The sequence below is a fragment of the Equus quagga genome, unplaced genomic scaffold, assembly GCF_021613505.1.
Source record: "Equus quagga isolate Etosha38 unplaced genomic scaffold, UCLA_HA_Equagga_1.0 155269_RagTag, whole genome shotgun sequence".
NCBI classification, from domain to species: Eukaryota; Metazoa; Chordata; class Mammalia; order Perissodactyla; family Equidae; genus Equus; species Equus quagga.
Genome location: NW_025796970.1, coordinates 3,618 through 22,533, shown reverse-complemented (window position 1 = coordinate 22,533; position 18,916 = coordinate 3,618). Strand labels below are relative to the sequence as shown.

At 38.5% G+C, this 18,916-nt stretch overlaps 1 protein-coding gene across 1 annotated transcript; it reads left to right on the top strand.

Moving 5' to 3' along the window:
- The first annotated feature begins 1,151 nt into the window (after positions 1–1,151).
- On the top strand, positions 1,152–15,260 carry LOC124233164 (primary cilium assembly protein FAM149B1-like). The gene is made up of 3 exons (XM_046650314.1): positions 1,152–1,309; positions 4,041–4,208; positions 14,559–15,260. The coding sequence occupies exons 1-3, from the start codon at positions 1,221–1,223 to the stop codon at positions 14,779–14,781; spliced, it is 480 nt and encodes a 159-aa protein (XP_046506270.1). The 5' UTR covers positions 1,152–1,220; the 3' UTR covers positions 14,782–15,260.
- Positions 15,261–18,916: the final 3,656 nt, after the last annotated feature.

Here is an 18,916-nt window from a genome sequence, read left to right as displayed (position 1 = left end):
CTAAAATTATATCATAAGCTGGCCCCAGCCTACATCTCTGTCTTTATCTTCTGTCACTCACTCTCTCTCATTCACTAATCCTCCCACTGGCTTTCTTTCTGATCTCAAATGTATTAAACAAGGCATTTGGTCCAGTTTCCATTCTTGAGGAGTTCTTGAGCCAGAGGAAAGTGGTACAATAAACAAAACAAAAATACTGTGTCTTCCTCTTTGTATCTCTAATCTCTAGCACAGTGCCTAGAACATGGTTAGCATTCTACTTTTTTTTTTTTTTACTAAATTAAAACATCATATTTATATGATAAACTACATGAAATGAACTAATGTATATTTTTTACCACAATTTAAAAAAATCATTAAAGTGATATGATATGGCTGCTATTTGTCCTAAGCCCACCTCCCTCATGTCACTCATTAAAATTATAGCTTTTGCTTTCATTTTCTTTGATTTTTTTTTTTTAAATAACTGTCTTAAATGCAAGAACCAGTCAAGCTAATCACAAATCAGATTTTTTTTAGACATGAAGATCTTCCAGGGGCCAGCCCTGTGGCTGAGTGGTTAAGTCTGTGTGCTCTGCTTTGGTGCCTGTGGTTCACCGGTTTGGATCCTGGGTGCACACCTCTGCACTGCTCATCAAGCCATGCTATGGTGGCATCCCACATACAGGAAGTAAAATGACCTACAACTAGGATATGCAACTATGTACTGGGGCTTTGGGGAGGAAAAAAAAGAGGAAGACTGGCAACAGATGTTAGCTCAGGACCAATCTCCTCTCCAAAAAGTAAATAAATAAAGAAATCAGCCAATTAATAAAAAGATCTTTCAGAAGCTCTCCAAAGCTATGGAGATACTCTTTCACTTCTTCTACTGGAAGGACCAGCCACAATTATATTTCCTTTCCAGTGTACTAAGTTATGTTTTCTTCCTTTTGGCATCATGAAATCACAACTTCTTGTAATTTCCAGAGGTCATTTCTAGAGGTCCACTGGGAGATAAGGTTGCTCTGAAATGGAGTTGAGAGTGGTTAATTGTACTTTTCAGATCCTAGTCAGGAAGGAGAGCTCTTGGCCACTTGTTTCTTGCAACCACCCATGAGGGCCTTGCAGTGATCACCTCCAAGAAGGCTGCAGAATTCCACCTCCTAAGGCCTGCATCTGGATGGGCTGGCTCCAATTTTTTTTAAATAAGGAACCTAGCAAAGTTATTCTATCCTCCAGGCATGTGGGAGAAGAATAAAGTGCCAATGATTTTTTTCCTCTCACAAGAAAACAGATCTCAAATACTACTACCAGGGCAATACATTATTAGGTAAGACTACTGTTATTATTTTAGTAAGAAAAAGAATTACAAACATTTTAGGAGATAAGGGTTATTTTCCAGACATCGTAATCGCTTAAGTGTGATGATTTAGAAAATTCCTTTGTTAGAACTAACATTTGCAAAGACAGTTTTATGATGTAGAATACTATGTGTTTTTTGATGCAGCTTTAGGGGAAATGGAAACATTTTTCTGTCTCATCTAACTGAAATTTTTTTTACTAACAGAAAGGCCTATACTTTGTTAGGAAGTATATATTTTTTTCCTCAAAGTAAATAATTCCATTAGTTACCACTGACTTAAAAAATGGTTGGTTAATAATATAAATGGAATGATACAATAGCACAATAATATATGGAATGTTGGGAATGAAGTGTTTTGATATGAGTTTGACAGCTTTAAATTTTGTCATGTTATGATAAAAAACTTTTTTATAAAAAACTATTTTATAAAAGAAAAGACATATTAACACAAAAATGCATGAAGTACATAATTTCAAAATAAGGACATTCCTTTTTAAGCAAGGTATTTGGCAGTCTTACTGGGTATTGTCTGTATTTTGCTCGTTTTGATGTAGATCAGTAAAAATTTTGTCATGGATTGGCAAAAATCTTTTGACTGGAATTTGGGAATCACTATTTTAGAATTTCAGAACAGAGACTTAAAAAACCTTAAGTCTCAAATTTAGAGACGTTTATAAACAGTGATACCATCTGGTTTAGATATGATGGTTCTCCAGACTGTTTCTCTCATCTCTTACCATCTCTCCATCCCCATGCCTTCTGCCATGGTCTAGGCTCTTTTCAGCTTAGCAGCTCTTGCTTCATTTTTTTTGCTAGCCTCCTAACCACATTATCCTCTTCATCACTACCACAGTGATCTTCTAAAGCAAGGATCTTGTCATCCCCCTTCTTTAAAACTTTAATTACCTTCCATGGCTATCAATTAGCCCAAATTAATACATAAAGTACTTCACAATCTGGCCTCATCATACCTTTCCAACCACTTCCTACAAACCATACACTTTATTTAATGGCTAACAAAACAGAGAAGGTTTTTTTCTCTTTTAAAAGAAGTCTGGAGGAAGGGTATCTAAAGATAGTGTCGTGGTGGTATGGTGTTTTCTGGGTCCTAGACCCTTTCTTCTTTCTGCTAGACCACGTTAGCCCAGGATGTTTTTCCTGAAGTTTTCTTCATGGTCCAAGATGGCTGATAGAGTTCCAAACATGACATTCACTTCCCAGGTAGCAGAAAGGAGGAAAGGCAGAATGGTAAAAGGCTACCCCTTATAGCCTAGGCTCTTTAAACAGCCTTCCCAGAGTCCCACATAACAATTCTGCTCATATCTCATTGGGTATATCTGCCTGCAAGTTAGTGGGAAATGTAGTCTTTGAGGTGGATGTATTGCTCTCCTGAATTAAATTGGCATGATTTACTAGGAAAGAAGGGGAGCATGGATACTGGGGGGCATCTAGCATTCTCTACCACCTAATTGTGTAACTTTATGAAATTACTATACATAGTTTGTAATCTTTTTACTCTTGCCCTTTTATTGTAGGCATCTTCCATTTTCTCTCACGTTATTAATTTAATGATCTTATAGTATTCTATTGTATGAATATACCATTATTTAAACAACTAATCCCCAATCCTGTGTTTTGAAACAGGCTAGTTTTGATTTTTGACAATTATAAACAATTCTGTGATGATAATTTTTATAGCTAAATCTTGTAGGTCATATCCTTGAAGGAAATTCCTACAAATGAAACCAGTGAATCAATGGGTATGTTTATTTTAAGGCTTCTGATACATGTTTCCAAAATGTCCATGAGTAAGATTTTCCTACTAGCCTTGCTGAAAAGTGCCATAGGTTTATTCTTTTTTCCCCATTAAAAAGAAATATTTAAGGTACAAAAAAGTATAAAGAATAACGCAAAGCGTATATTGGTTGTGTTTAATATTTGGTTAAACTGAGAGCCATTTTTAAAAATTGTATTGCTCCAGGATGGCCTTGTGGCACAGCTGTTAAGTTTGCACATTCCGCTTCTCGGCTGCCCGGGGTTCGCCAGTTGGTATCCTGGGTGCAGACATGGCGCTGCTTGGCAAGCCATGCTGTGGTAGGTGTCCCACATATAAAGTGGAGGAAGATGGGCACAGATGTTAGCTCAGGGCCAGTCTTCCTCAGCAAAAAGAGGAAGAGTGGCAGCAGACGTTAGCTCAGGGCTAATCTTCCTCAAAATAAAAAATGCTCAAATTTGACTGACTTTCTCCACGGTAAACCTGCTGAATGAATGAGTCATCACATATTCATTGAATACCTGAGTAGGAAGAGAAATTTAAATATAAATAGAGAAGATCCTTGCCCTTAAGGAGCATTTTGAATAATGATGGAGTTATTGAAATAAGCATATAACCTCCTGAGGTACCTTAAAGATATAATTATGAAAATTCATACATTTTTTTAAGAACTTATTTTATAGCCATAGCTGTTGCATCTGAAAAGATAGAAAGCAGTATTTGATACTGCATGATACACCTAAGCAGAGTAGGTCTAAGGCTAGTATTTATTCTTCCTGTTCTGAGAAATAATAGGTATTAAGGCTTAGAGTAGGCCAGGAAGGTGTCACCATGGCAAGGGACTTTGAGTCGAAACTCGTGTGACTGAGTTGCTGTGAGAACTGTTTATGTTGTACCTAATGAATACTGTTTTTCCTCTCCCAGATTTGGTATTAGGGGAAAGAAGTTACATCTTTCATCTTCTTATGCTCATAAAGCGTCTTCCATTGCCAAATCACCTAGCTTGTGTTCTATGGAAAGAGAAGAGAGAGACTGTGTAATCTTCTCTGAAGGAATAATAGAGGAATACTTAGCATTCGACCACACAGATATGTAAGTATTATGTCTTTTAAGCTTTTTACTCCCCTCCTATTTTGTGTATTAATATCTATTTTTTTCTAAAGTATACTACCAGTATTACTTATAATTAGATTTATATCAATTTCTGTTATTTTCTAATTAGTTCTCAGGTCTCCAGAGTTCATGTGCTTAGTTGATATAAATTCCTGTTGCTTCCACATACCAGACTTCCTTGTGTATTTTCTTCTTCCACATGTCATTTGCTTCTACCTGAGGTTAAACATTTTTAAATAAGTTAATTTTTTTTCTCCACATATTTTGATTTTACCCTCTGTAAATTATCACCAGTGACTCTTGGAAACTCTGAAACTTTTTAAAAGAGCAGTTGAAGAGGTGTGAACTATGTTTACATGAAATGAGTATATACAATAATTTCAGCAAATGATTTTGGTGCAACATAGAAAAACAAACCATCTGGGAAAAAATAAAGGTCTTAACTTATTTTTTACATAAAATAAATTTTACACATATAAAAAATTTAAATGTAACACATGATATATAAGTTTAGAAGAAAAAATATGGTGCCGTGTGCTTCGCTGCTCTCTGGTGGGTGTGCTGTGGCTTCTGTCAGGCTTTTAACTGTGCCTGTCCTGTGGCTCGTAGGAAGGACTCAGGGGACCCAGGAGCCCTAGAAATGATTGGCGCCTGAGGAACAATGAGGTGGAGCAGAATGGCAGGGTGAGCTGACCCGGGATTCTCTCCCCTCCAAAATACAACAAAGGATTGGAAAAACTGAATTCCAGAGAATAAATCTAATGCCAACACGTTAGAGACCTACAATACCAAGAAGGCAGAGATCATAAACCTTGCTTACAGCCTCGGAGGCACTGGAACGGTAGGAGAGAACATTGCTCCCTGCCCTAGAGTCTGCGATTGCTGCTGTGCGGGTCGGGAAGGAGCCGGGGAGGGGCCGTGCGACCAGGGGATCATCCAGGACTCCTGCTGCTGGTTCAGTGGAAACCCGGTGATGGGCGGAAAGCTTCTGTCCACATGGACCCCATAAACCCAGGGCCTCGGGAGACCAGAGAACAGAATTGATCTGAATCCAGATCGGCGCGCGAGAATAGCAGCCCCTCCCTCCCGGCAAAGCCACTGGGCGCAGCCATCTTGCCCGAAGGCGGAGAGCTCATAACACGCAGCTCTCGACCCCCATCTAGTGGCGACAGGCTGTAACTGCAACCAAATTCTACCACCATGTGAAAAAACTGCTCCTCTACCATCCAGCAGTTTATAAAAGCCCCAGACCAGAAGGAAAACAATAAAAACATAGAATTAAGTCCTGAGGACTTGGAATTAGGTAAACTAAGTGATAATGAGTTCAGAGCAGCTATAATAAAAAAACTCAATGAGGTAGAGAGAAAGATAGAGAAACAAGCCCAGTTCTGGAGTTACTTCACAAAAGAGATTGAAATCATAAAGAAGAATCAAACAGAATTACTAGAGATGAAAAACACAATGGACCAGATGAAACAGAATACGGATTCCCTGAATGCCCGTGTAGACTCCATAGAAGAGCAAATTAACATAATTGAAGATAGACAGGCTGAATGGCTCCAGAGGAAGAAAGAGAACGAAGAATTAAAAAAAAACGAGGAAAATCTCCGAGACATAGTGGATTCAATGAGGAGTAAGAACATAAGGATCATAGGAATTCCCGAGAATGTGGAAAAGGAAAATGGAGCAGAAAGTGTGCTTAACGAAATTATTGAAGAGAACTTCCCAAATCTAGGATTTGACGGAGAAATGTGTGTAGAGGAAGCTTTCAGATCTCCTAGATTTGTCAATGTAAAAAGACATACTGCAAGGCACACAGTAGTAAAATTGGCAAGAAGGAAAGATAAGGAAAGAATACTCAGGGAAGTAAGAAAAAAAGAGAATAACCTATAAAGGAGCCCCTGTCAGACTGTCCGCGGATTTCTCTACAGAAACCTTACAAGCTAGGATAGAATGGAGTGACATATTCAAAGCTTTAAAAGATAAAAATCTTCAGCCAAGAATACTCTATCCGGCAAGAATTTCCTTCAGATATGAGGGAGAAATTAAATCTTTTCCAGACAAACAAAAGTTAAGGGAATTTGTAACCAAAAGCCCTCCACTACAAGAAATCCTCAAGAAGGCTCTCATACCTGAAAAAAGAAAAAAGGGAGAAAAGGGTCACAATCCACAGACTAGGGAGACCGATGGATAGAACCAGAACAGGATAGCAAATATTCAACTGTAGCATTAGGGTAAAGGTAAGGAAACTACCAAAGCAAGGACGATCTTATCACTCTAACTACAAATTCATAACATGAGTTGGAATAAGAAATGAAAATAATTATTTAGGAGGGGAAGAGCAAAGGGTCTAAATCAGTATTGGTCAAGTAAGTAAGAGACCACCAGAGAATAGACTATATTATACACGAGATTCTAAATTCAAACTTCAGGATAGACACTAAAATAAAATACAGAACAGAGTCACAAGTCATAAATAAGGAAAAATCTAAGAAACCCAGCATAAAAAATTGCAGTATTAAATGGGTAGACTAAAGCACACAGGAAAAGAAATGCAGGAAAACAAGATAATGAGCAACAGATTGACAACATTAAGTCCACATGCATCAATAATCACTCTCAATGTAAACGGATTAAACTCTCCAATAAACAGACACAGAGTGGCAAAATGGATTAAAGAACAAGATCCAACAATTTGTTGCCTCCAAGGAACACACCTCAGCCCAAGGACAAACACAGGCTCAGGGTGAAGGGGTGGAGGACAATACTTCAAGCTAATAGCAAGGAAAAAAGGGCAGGTGTTGCAATTCTTATATCAGACCAAGTGGATTTCAAAATAAGACAGGGAAAGAGAGACACAGAGGGACAATAGATAATGATCAAAGGGACACTTCATCAAGAAGAAATAAAGCTTATAAATATCTATGCACCCAACACAGGAGCACCAAGATTCATAAGGCAACTATTAACAGACCTAAAGGAAGATGTTAAAAGCAACACAATAATAGTAGGGAACCCCAACACCCCACTCACATCAATGGACAGATCATCCAGACAGAAAATCAACAAGGAAATAGTGGAGCTAAACGAAAAACTACAACAATTGGACTTAATAGACATATATAGATCACTTCACCCTAAAAGAGCTGAATACACATTCTTCTGAAGTCCACATGGAACATTCTCAAGGAGAGACCATATGTTGGGAAACAAGGCAAGCCTCTACAAATGTAAAAAAATTGAAATAGTAACAAGCATCTCCTCCAATCATAGTGCTACAAGGCTAGAAATTAATTACAAGAAAAAAGCTAAGAAAGGCAGAAAGATGTGGAGACTAAACAACACACTACTGAACAAGCAATGGATCATTGAAGAAATTAAAGAAGAATCAAAAAATACCTGGGAAGAAACGAAAATCATAGCATGCCATACCAACTCATATGGGATACAGCAAAAGCTGTATTAAGAGGAAAATTCAACGCAATACAGGCACATCTTAACAAACAAGAAAAATCCCAAATAAGCAACCTTAAAGTACACCTAGCTGAAGTAGAGAAAAAAGAACAAATAAAGCCCAAAGTCAGCAGAAGGAGAGAAATAATAAAAAGCAGAGCAGAAATAAATACTATTGAAACAAAAAAGGCAGTAGAAAGGATCAATGAAACAAAGAGCTGGTTCTTTGAGAAGATAAACAAAATTGACAAACCCCTAGCCAGACTTACAAAGAAAAAAAGGGAGAAAGCTCAAATAAACAAAATCAGAAATGAAAAAGGAGAAAGAACAACAGACTCTGGAGAAATACAATGGATTATAAGAGAATACTACGAAAAACTATATGCCAACAGAATGGATAACCTAGAGGAAATGGATAAATTCTTGGACTCCTACAATCTCCCAAAGCTCACTCGAGAAGAGGCAGACAATTTGAACAGACCAATCACAAGGAAAGAGATTGAAACAGCAATCAAAAACATCCTAAAGAATAAAACCTCAGGACCAGATGGCTTTCCTGGGGAATTCTACCAAACTTTCAGAGAGGATTTAATACCTATCCTTTGCAAGCTATTCCAAAAGATTAGGGAAGATGTAACACTTCCAAACACATTCTATGAGGCCAACATCACGCTGATACCAAAACCTGACAAGGACACCAGGAAAAAAGAGAACTACAGGCCAATATCACTGATGAACATAAATGCAAAAATTCTAAACAAAATTTTGGCAACCCGAATTCAGCAATTCATCAAAAGAATCATACATCATGACCAGGTGGGATTCATACCAGGGACACAGGGATGGTTCAACATCCGCAAATCAATCAACGTGATACACCACATCAACAAACTGAGGAATAAAAACCACATGATCATCTCAATAGATGCAGAGAAGGCATTTGACAAGATCCAACAGCCATTTATGATAAAAACTCTGAACAAAATGGGCATAGAAGGAAACTACCTCAACATAATAAAGGCCATATAAACAAACCCATAGCCAACATCATACTCAATGGGCAAAAACTGAATGCCATCCCCCTGAAAACAGGAACGAGACAGATGCCCTCTATCACCACTCTTATTTAACAAAGTACTGGAGGTCCTGGCCAGAGCAATCAGGCAAGAAAAAGGAATAAAAGGAATCCAAATAGGGAGGGAAGAAGTGAAACTCTCGCTGTTTGCAGACAACATGATCTTATATACAGAAAACCCCAAGGAATCCATTGGAAAACTCTTAGAAGTAATCAACAACTACAGCAAAGTTGCAGGGTACAAAATCAATTTGCATAAATCAGTAGCATTTCTATACTCCAAAAACGAACTAACAGAAAAAGAACTCAAGAACACAATACCATTCACAATCGCAACAAAAAGAAGAAAATACCTTGGGGTAAATTTCACTAAGGAAGTGAAGGACCTATATAATGAAAATTACAAGGCCTTTCTGAAAGAATTGGATGACGACATAAGGAGATGGAAAGACATTCCATGTACATGGATTGGAAGAATAAACATAGTTAAAATGTCCATTCTACCTAAAGCAATCTACAGATTCAACGCCATCCCAATCAGAATCCCAATGACATTCTTTACAGAATTAGAATAAAGAATCCTAAAATTCATATGGGGCAACAAAAGACCCCGAATTTCTAAAGCAATCCTGAGAAAAAAGAACAAAACGGGAGGCATCACAATCCCTGACTTCAAAACATACTACAAAGCTACAGTAATCAAAACAGCATGGTACTGGTACAAAAACAGGTGCACAGATCAATGGAACAGAATTGAAAGCCCAGAAATAAAACCACACATCTCTGGACAGCTAATCTTCGACAAAGGAGCTGAGTGCAAACAATGGAGAAAAGAAAGTCTTTTCAACAAATGATCCTGGGAAAACTGGAAAGCCACATGTAAAAGAATGAAAATTGACCATTCTTTTTCACCATTCACCAAAATAAACTCAAAATGGATCAAAGTCCTAAAGCTGAGACCTGAAACCATAAGGCTTCTAGACGAGAACGTAGGCAGTACACTCTTTGACATCAGTATTAAAAGGATCTTTTCAGACACCATGCCTTCTCAGAGAAGGGAAACAATAGAAAGAATACACAAATGGGACTTCCTCAGACTAAAGAGCTTCTTCAAGGCAAAGGAAAACAGGATTGAAACAAAAAAACAACACACTAACTGGGAAAAAATATTTGCAAGTCATGTATGTGACAAAGGCTTAATATCCATAATATATAAAGAACTCTCACAACTCAAAACAAAAAATCAAACAACCCAATCAAAAAATGGGCTGGAGACACGAACAGACATTTCTCCAAAGAAAATATACGGATGGCCAATAGGCACATGAAAAGATGCTCATCATCGCTGATCATCAGTGAAATGCAAATCAAAACTACACTAAGATATCACCTTACACCCATTAGAATGACAAAAATAACTAGAACAAATAGTAACAAATGTTGGAGAGGTTGTGGAGAAAAAGGAACTCTCATACACTGCTGGTAGGAATGCAAACTGGTGCAGCCACTATGGAAAACAGTATGGAGATTCCTCAAAAAATTAAAAATAGAACTACCATACGATCCAGCCACCCCACTACTGGGTATTTATCCAAAGAGCTTGAAGTCAGCAATCCCGAAAGTCCTATGCACCCCAATGTTCATTGCAGCATTATTTACAATAGCCAAGACATGGAAGCAACCTAAGTGCCCATCAACAGACGAATGGATAAAGAAGAAGTGGTACATATATACAATGGAATACTACTCAGCTGCAAAACAGAACAAAATCATTCCGTTTGCAATAACATGGATGGACCTTCAGGGAATTATGTTAAGTGAAATAAGCCAGCGAGAGAAGGATAATCTCTGTATGACTCCACTCATATGAGGAATTTAAGATTATGGACTAAGACCAGTTTAGTGGATACCAGGGGAAAGGTGGGGTGAGGGGTGGGCACAAAGGGTGAAGGGGTGCACCTACAACACGGCTGACAAACATTAACGTACAACTGAAATTTCACAAGATTGTAACCTATCATTAACTCAATAAAAAAAAAATTTAAAAAAAAGAAAAAAATATGAAAGATTGTTTTTTAAAAAATAATTTGAGAATCGGCAAATCCTTCCTAATCATAGCATGAAATTTGTGTCATTTAAGAAATTCTTAAAAATGACTACGTAAAATGAAATTTCTGCATAGAAAAAAGTCATAAATTCAAAAGACAAATAAAGTGGCAAAAGTACTTGCAGTTCATACATACACAAAGATTTTATTTCCTTAATATGTACATCAATAAGGAAAAGACTAAGGACGAAACAAGCAAAGAACATAAATATTTCATATAAAAAGAAAATGAATTTTAAATATATGAAATGAGATTCAATCTCATTCACAATTATATATGCAAATTAAAACTGTAATGATACACTATTTTTTCTGTCAGACCTGGCAGAGAACAAAAGATAAAGAAGTTTGATAATTTTTTGAATGGGAAAATAGGCATATTCTTTCACCACCGAAGAATTATATCACCTCTTTAGTGGAAAGTGGGCAATATCTTTCAAATTGACATGCATATACCCCTTGACTCAACAATTCTATTTCTAGGGGGCTGGTCCCGGCCCAGTGGTTAAGTTTGCGCACTCTGCTTTGGTGGCCCAGGGTTTCATTGGTTCAGATCCTGGGCGTGGACATGATACCACTCATTAGGCCATGCTGAGGCGGCGTCCCACATAGCACAACCAGAGGCACTCACAACTAGAATATACAACTATGTACTGGGGGGCTTTGGGGAGAAGAAGCAGGGGAAAAAAAAAAAGATTGGCAACAGATGTTACCTCAGGTGCCAATCTTTAAAAAAAAAAATTCTATTTATAGGAATTTATCCTGCAGATATAATACACATGTTGCCAAAGAACTACATACAAGGATATTAATTGCAGTATTGACTGTAAGAGCAAAGGGTTGGTTGATCAATAACTGTTTAGTTAGACGTATTATGGTATATCCAATGGAATACTCTGCAGCTGTTTTTTAAAAGAGGGAGATTTATAAGTATTGATCAGGATCAAAGGCCAAGATATATTGTTAAATGAAAGAGCAAGGTGTAATACAGTGTATAATGTAACTATTTCTCTGGACCAGTGTATAATGTTTGCTTCTGGGAATAGCGACTGGAGGATAGAGATGTAGGGGACTTATTTTTCACTACATACATACATTTCCTTCTGTACAATTTGAATTTTTTTTGTCTTATGAATGTGTTATCTTCTCTAAAAAGAAATATAAAGTGAAATACAATTAATACTAATCAGCCTCCTCCCCCACTTAATGCCAGGCTAGCTCTTCCTTGGGAAAAGAGAAGCAAAGAGAATCTTTGGCTGCCCTGCATAAACCTCTTAGCATCCTCCTTTCCTGCCTATTTTCTATTTAATTTTGGAGACCTGTGCTGCCCTAGGGGTAATTTTCACTGTAGAGCCTGGGAGATATTTTTCCCTACCCCTAGCCAGTTCCAGAATTTGCTTTGTCTTAGTTTCTAATACATTAGTCATAGGTAAGCACATCCATGAGCTAGATTTTTTTCCCCAGAATTCTGGGGCTATTGCCACTCCCTGCCAGAGAAGAGAAAGACTTGGCTAACTGGGAGTTTCTGGCTTATAGATAGACATCTCCAGAAGAGCTTCGGAGTATCTTCCTGTGCTGTCGGGCTCCCCTCCTTTTCCTTTCCAGCCAATTACCAAATGTTTACTTGGATTAGTAAAACTATACTAATTTCAATAATGTATGGGGACTACTTCTCTAATGAATCATCACCTCAAATAATTATGTGGCATAGGGGCCAGCCCGGTGGCGCAGCAGTTAAGTTTGCACGTGCTGCTTCAGCGGCCTGGGGTTCACCAGTTCGGATCCTGGGTGCGGACATGGCACCGCTTGGCAAGCCATGCTGTGGCAGGCGTTCCACATATAAAGTAGACGAAGATGGGCATGGATGTTAGCTCAGGGCCAGCCTTCCTCAGCAAAAAGAGGAGGATTGGCAGCAGATGTTAGCTTGGCTAATCTTCCTAAAAAAATAAAAAAAAATTATGCAGCATATCACAGTTACATGTGTCACATTAATATTAATCTAAATGTTATCCAGTTACAACAAAAAGAGTATTTCTGTATGCTTGTCATAGTTTGTTGTTCAATTGACAGTACTCTGCCGGGGTCCCGCCCCGGCGGAGTCCAGGTTCCTGAGGGATGGACGGCGTCGGCGCGATGAGGGAGGGGGAAAATAAAGGGGACGTGAGACTTGGGTTGGTGTTAGCAAGTCCGACTTTACTGTGCACAAGTGTCGTTTATATATTTTTCAGGATTAGTACAGAAATAGTTCTACAAATATTCTCAGAGAGATAAGGAAGTAAAAAACGAGCACAAGAATATTTATTAGCATTCTGTTCTATAGAGCATAAGGTTAATGGTAGTCTTCTCCGCAATTAACTAGTGTTTGTTGTCTCTAAGCTAAAGGAGATAGGTACCTAGGCGTCTGTTGTAATTCATGGTAAAGTTAAATCAAAGAGAGAAGGTCCAGGCCTCCGGACAGGACAGCAGTCCGTCTGGTTGCATCCTGGTGAAGCCATCCCTGCCTCCCTCAATCATTTACGCCATTAGTGTAGATGGTTAATGGGAACAAAAGGCGACTCCAGGGTGTCTTATCCCCAGGGCTATCTGCATTCTCAGCGGGCAGTTAAACATCTTTACTTTTTCGCGCCCTTTAGGGGGTGGAAGCATTCCTTTGTCTTTTAGATTGTAGAGCTAACAGTCCCTTAAATACACTGCCGGAGAAAGTATCACTTTGTTAGTAAAGTAAAGGGCTGAAAAGCTAAGCTAAACTATATATCTTCAAGAATAAAAAAGAGAAATAAGTATACACATAACCTTGATAGAAAGCATGCATATAATTCAGAAAATATCAGGGGTGTCGGCCGGCCATCCTTCACCGAGGGGCATTCTTGCACCCCTCGGCCCTTCTACTCACCAATTATTTATTATTTATTGCTTTTAGGAGAAAACCTCTATAACATTTTAACAGAAAGCAGAAGGTCAAGAATAATATATAGATACTTCTTGATCATCCAATTAACCAGCAAACTTAGAAGGACGATGCATATGTATATTTAGACAAAGAACTGGAGGGAGAAGGAAACATTAACCAGATGGAGGCCATAAACCTAATTCGACATCTTATCTGGGCAGGATTCCTTTCTGATTGTCTCAAATGGGACTGTGTGCTCCTCCAATAATTAACTGAAAAATATCTTGAAAGTTACCTACAGGTGGTCACATTCTCTTACTATATCTAATTTTCCCAGGAGGTAGTGCCTCCCAAGCAGCCACCCAAAGGAGTGAAAACTGGAGGTTAAGAAAGGAAAAGGAATGAAGGGCAATTAGAAGCAGCACAGGTTTCAGAACTATGTGAGGGGCTGGCCGGTTATTCTTCACCAAGGGGCGACCCTGCACCCCTCGGCGTTAATCGGCTGGACCCTGTCAAACAGCCGATCAAATGATGTAGCCACGGCTCCCAGCAGTACTCATCTGTTTAAAGCTAAAAAATGTACAGTGATTTTCAGTCTTCTTTTTTTGGTTCTATTTTTTGGCAGAGTGGTAGGGTGGGAAGGGGGTAAAAAGGGAAATGCAGGCAACTTAATAAATGTGCTACATATACCTGGCAAAGGGTAGGGTAGGGGGCATAAATCACATTCCTAAGAAGTACAAAGGCCTGTGGTGAACACTCTGTGAAAAATAACCATGAAGTCTTTCCCTCTTACTTCTCTTACAGGGAAGAGGAGCTTCATGGAAAGAAATCAGAAGCAGCTACAGAGAAACAGAAATTAGGGTACCCTCCCATTGCTCCATTTTACTGCATGAAAGAAGATGTCCTTGCTTATGTGTTTGACGATGTGTGGAGCAAGGTTCTGAGTTGTATGGAGCAGTTGACGCGTAGTCACTGGGAGGGATTTGCTTCTGGTAAGGATCTTTTTGAAAACAATATAAAAAAATAATTGTTTATGATTTCCAAACCATAACCAGTGTCTTAGATTATATGCTTCATTAGTGCAAAAGATTCATATTTGTATTTCCCACAGAAACTAACAGATATTTAGAAAATATTTGAGAATGAGTGGATGAGTAATAAGGCCTAGTCTATGATAAATAGACAGAGATTGTGCTTTCTCTTTGAATATAATTTTTTGTGAGAAAAAGACATGTACGAGTGGCAAATACATTTTTAAACTGCTTTATTGAAGAATGGTTGATATAAAGTGTACAATCTGACAAGTTGACCTATGTATACACCCATGAAACCATGAAACAGTCAATATAGTAAACAATCACCGCCCACAATTCATGACCTTTGTAATCCCTCCCTCCTGCCTTTCCCCAACCCACAATCCCAAAGTGACAACTAATCTTCTTTTTGTCATTATAGATCAGTTTTTATTTCGTAGAGTTTCATATAAATGGAATCATATGGTATTTACTCTTCTTTTGTCAGTTTCTTTCACTTAGCATGATCATTTTGAGATTGATCCATGTTATTGTGTGTCAAGTGTTTATTCCTTTTTATTGCCGGAAGTTCCTGGATATAATACATTAAGAAAATTTACTGGGGCGGGGCCGGCCCCGTGGCATAGTGGTTAAGTTCGCACGCTCTGCTTTGGCGGCCCAGGGTTTTGCCGGTTTGAATCCTGGGCGTGGACATGGTACCGCCCATCAAGCCACACTGAGGCGGCGTCCCACGTGCCACAACTAGAAGGACCCACAACTAAAAATGCACAGCTATGTACCAGGGGGACTTTGGGGAGAAAAAGGAAAAATAAAGTCTTTAAAAAAAAAAAACAAGAAAATTTACTGGGGCATAATTCCTTTCTTTTTATAGACCTGTGAAACTAAAGCTTACATACACAGGTATATAAACATCTAACTATATAATCCAGCCATTCCACTCCTAGAGACAAGTTATCTGACCCCAACATACCCAATATACGATAGGGGGCCAGGGAAAGGACAACAGTTACAGACATTACAGTTAAAAAGGAGGGCAAATGGAAGGTCAAAAAGGGTCCATAGTAATTCTGAAATCCAGCTGGGAAAATATTGGGAGTTCCTTCATTAAGTTTCAGGCCTGGAAATAATCCTCTCAACTCTCTGCTCCACCCTTTGGGCTCTTGGTCTCGCCCTCTAAGTCATCCTTTGTCATGAAAGGTAGCACATGTTTGCAGCTAAGTAGTTTTATCAGGCTGCTTCCTGCCAGTAGAATTTGGGGGGTCTGACAGCCTTCTTTCAATTAAAATCTTTTGCCATCTAGAGAGACTAAGAATTTTCAAAATTAAGTCCTGGTTACTTTATGTTTAATAGTTTTTCCCTCAATTTATCTCTCATCTCTTGTTTTTTTATAAGCAGCAAGAAAAAAATCAGGCCTCACCTTCAAAACTTTGGAAATCTCCTTAGCTACATAACCAAGATCATCACTTAAAAGTTCTGCTTTCCACATGACCACAAGAGACCATTTCAGTAAGCTTTCTGCCACTAAATAACAAGCATCTCTCTTCTTCCACTTTCTAATAGCATGTTCATCGTTTCCTTCTGAGCCCTCCCCTACAGCGTCCTCCAAATCATATCTCCACTATGTCTGTTCAAGGCAATTTATGCCTTCTCTATCATGCTTGTCAAAATTCTTCCAGCCTATGTCACTGAATAATCGAAAATGAAATTAAGAAAATTCATTTATAATAGTCTTTGGGGTGTTCTGAAGCCTAATTCCAACATGTGGGGAGAGAGTTCCCCACACCAACAAGCAATTCTTGGGACACCAGCTGAGTGTCCTGCAATTCAACTCAATTCTGAGACTACCTGAAGATAGCATCAGATTTCACAGATTAAGAGTTCAGTCTTATAAGACTGAAGTCCTCTAAGTCCCCCACCCCTTCAGATACCAGTCACAAGCCCAGGTTATTACCTGTGCTTCTGACACACCAGCTACAGATTGACGGTCCCCATGACTTCCTCCTTGACTTCAGACACCAGTTGCAAGTCCAGGTACCTGTACTTCTGATCAACTGGCTGTAAATTAGAGGTTCCCACAACCCCCTCCTTGGGTTTGATTAATTTGCTACAGTGGGTCACAGAACTCAGAGAAACATATTACTTATAGATTACTATTGTAAAAAGATATAACTCAGGAATAGCCAAATGAAAGAGTTGCATAGGGTGAGGTATCAAGACAGGGCATGTTACTCTCCCCAGTCTCCACATGTTCACCAACCCAGAAGCTCTCTGAACTCTGTCTTTTTGGTTTTTTATGGAGGCTTCATTACATAGATATGATTGATTAAATCATTGGCCACTGATGATTGAACTCCATCTCCAGCCCTTTCCCCTCCCTGGAGGTCAGCAGGTGGGACTGAAAGTTCCAACCCTCTAACCTTAGGTATTTTCCAAAAATCACCTCATTGACATAATGAAAGATGCCTTTATCACTCTCAACACTTGGGAAATTCCAAGAGTTTTGGGAGCTGTGAACCAGGAACTGTGGACAAAGACCAAACATACAGGCATACCTTGGAGTTATTGCAGGTTCAGTTCTAGACCACTACAATAAAGCGAATATCACAATAAAGCAAGTCACACGAGGTTTTTGATTTCCCAGTGCATATAAAAGTATGTTTATACTAGACTGTAGTCTATTAAGTGTGCAATAGCATTGTCTAAAAAAAAATGTACCTACCTTAATTGAAAAACACCTTATTGCTAAAACATGCTCACCATCATCTGAGCCTATGGCACGTTGTAATATTTTTGCTGGTGGAGGGTCCTGTAAAAAATGCAGTATCTGTGAAGTGCAATAAAGCAAAAGCACAGTAAAACGAGGTATGCCTGTATATAAGAAATATATCTTGATTATCTGAATGACCAAATATATATTTATTATAAATCACAGTATTGCAAATAGCATCAAAAAGAATAAAATACTTAGGAATAAACTTAACCAAGGAAGTGCAAGACTCGTACACTGAAAACTACAAAATGTCATGGAAAGAAATTAGAGAAGACCTAAAGAAATGGAAAGACATCTTGTGTTTATGGATTGAAAGACTTAATAGTGTTAGGATGGCAATACTCCCCAAGTAGATCTACAGGTTGAGTGCATTCCTTATCAAAATTCCAACTGCCTTTTTGCAGAAATGAACAAGCTGATCCTGAAATTCTTATGGAAATGCAAGGTACCCTGAATATATAAAACAATATTGAAAAAGAATGAAGTTGGAGGATTCACTCTTCCTGATTTTAAAACTTAATACAGAGCTATAGTAATCAAAACAGTGTGGAACTGGCATAAGGACAGACATATAGATCAATGAAATAGTATCAAAAGTCCAGAAATAAACCCACATATCTATGGCCAATTGATTTTCAACAAGGATGCCAAGACCATTCAATGAGGGAAGAATAGTCCCTTCAAAAATGATGCTGGAACAACTGGATAACTGCATGGAAAAGAATTAAGTTGGACCCTTACTTCACACCATATACAAAATATCAACTCAAAATGATCAAAGACACACATTTAAGAGCTAAAACTATAAAACTCTTAGAAGAAAACATAGGAGTAAATCTTCATGAGCTTGACTTGGCAGTAGATTCTTAGATATGACACCAAGACGGCAAACAACAAAAGAAAAAGTAGATAACTTGTACTTAATCAAAATAAACAACTTTGCGTATCAAAGGACATTATCAAGAAAGTGAAAAGACAACCTACAAAATGAGAGAAAATATGTGCAAATCATGTGGATAAGAATCTAGTATCCACAATATATAAAGAATTACACTCAACAACAAAAGGACAAACAACCCAATTAAAAAATGGGCAAACAACTTGAATAGACATTTCTCCAAAGAAGATATACAAATGGCTAATAAGCACATTAAAGATTTTCACCATCGGGGCTGGCCCCGTGGCCAAGTGGTTAAGTTCGCGCGCTCCGCTGCAGGTGGCCCAGTGTTTCATCAGTTCGAATCCTGGGCGTGGACATGGCACTGCTCATCAAACCATGCTGAGGCAGCATCCCACGTGCCACAACTAGAAGGACCCACAATGAAGAATATACAACTATGTACCAGGGGGCTTTGGGG

What these genes read in the sequence shown, in the direction of transcription:
- LOC124233164 (XM_046650314.1), top strand. Translation starts at nt 1,221, where the DNA reads ATGTGGGAGAAGAATAAAGTGCCAATGATTTTTTTCCTCTCACAAGAA. An exon ending in CCAGGGCAATACATTATTAG is followed by an intron (nt 1,310 to 4,040) that starts GTAAGACTACTG and finishes TTCCTCTCCCAG; the next exon opens with ATTTGGTATTAGGGGAAAGA. An exon ending in GCATTCGACCACACAGATAT is followed by an intron (nt 4,209 to 14,558) that starts GTAAGTATTATG and finishes CTTCTCTTACAG; the next exon opens with GGAAGAGGAGCTTCATGGAA.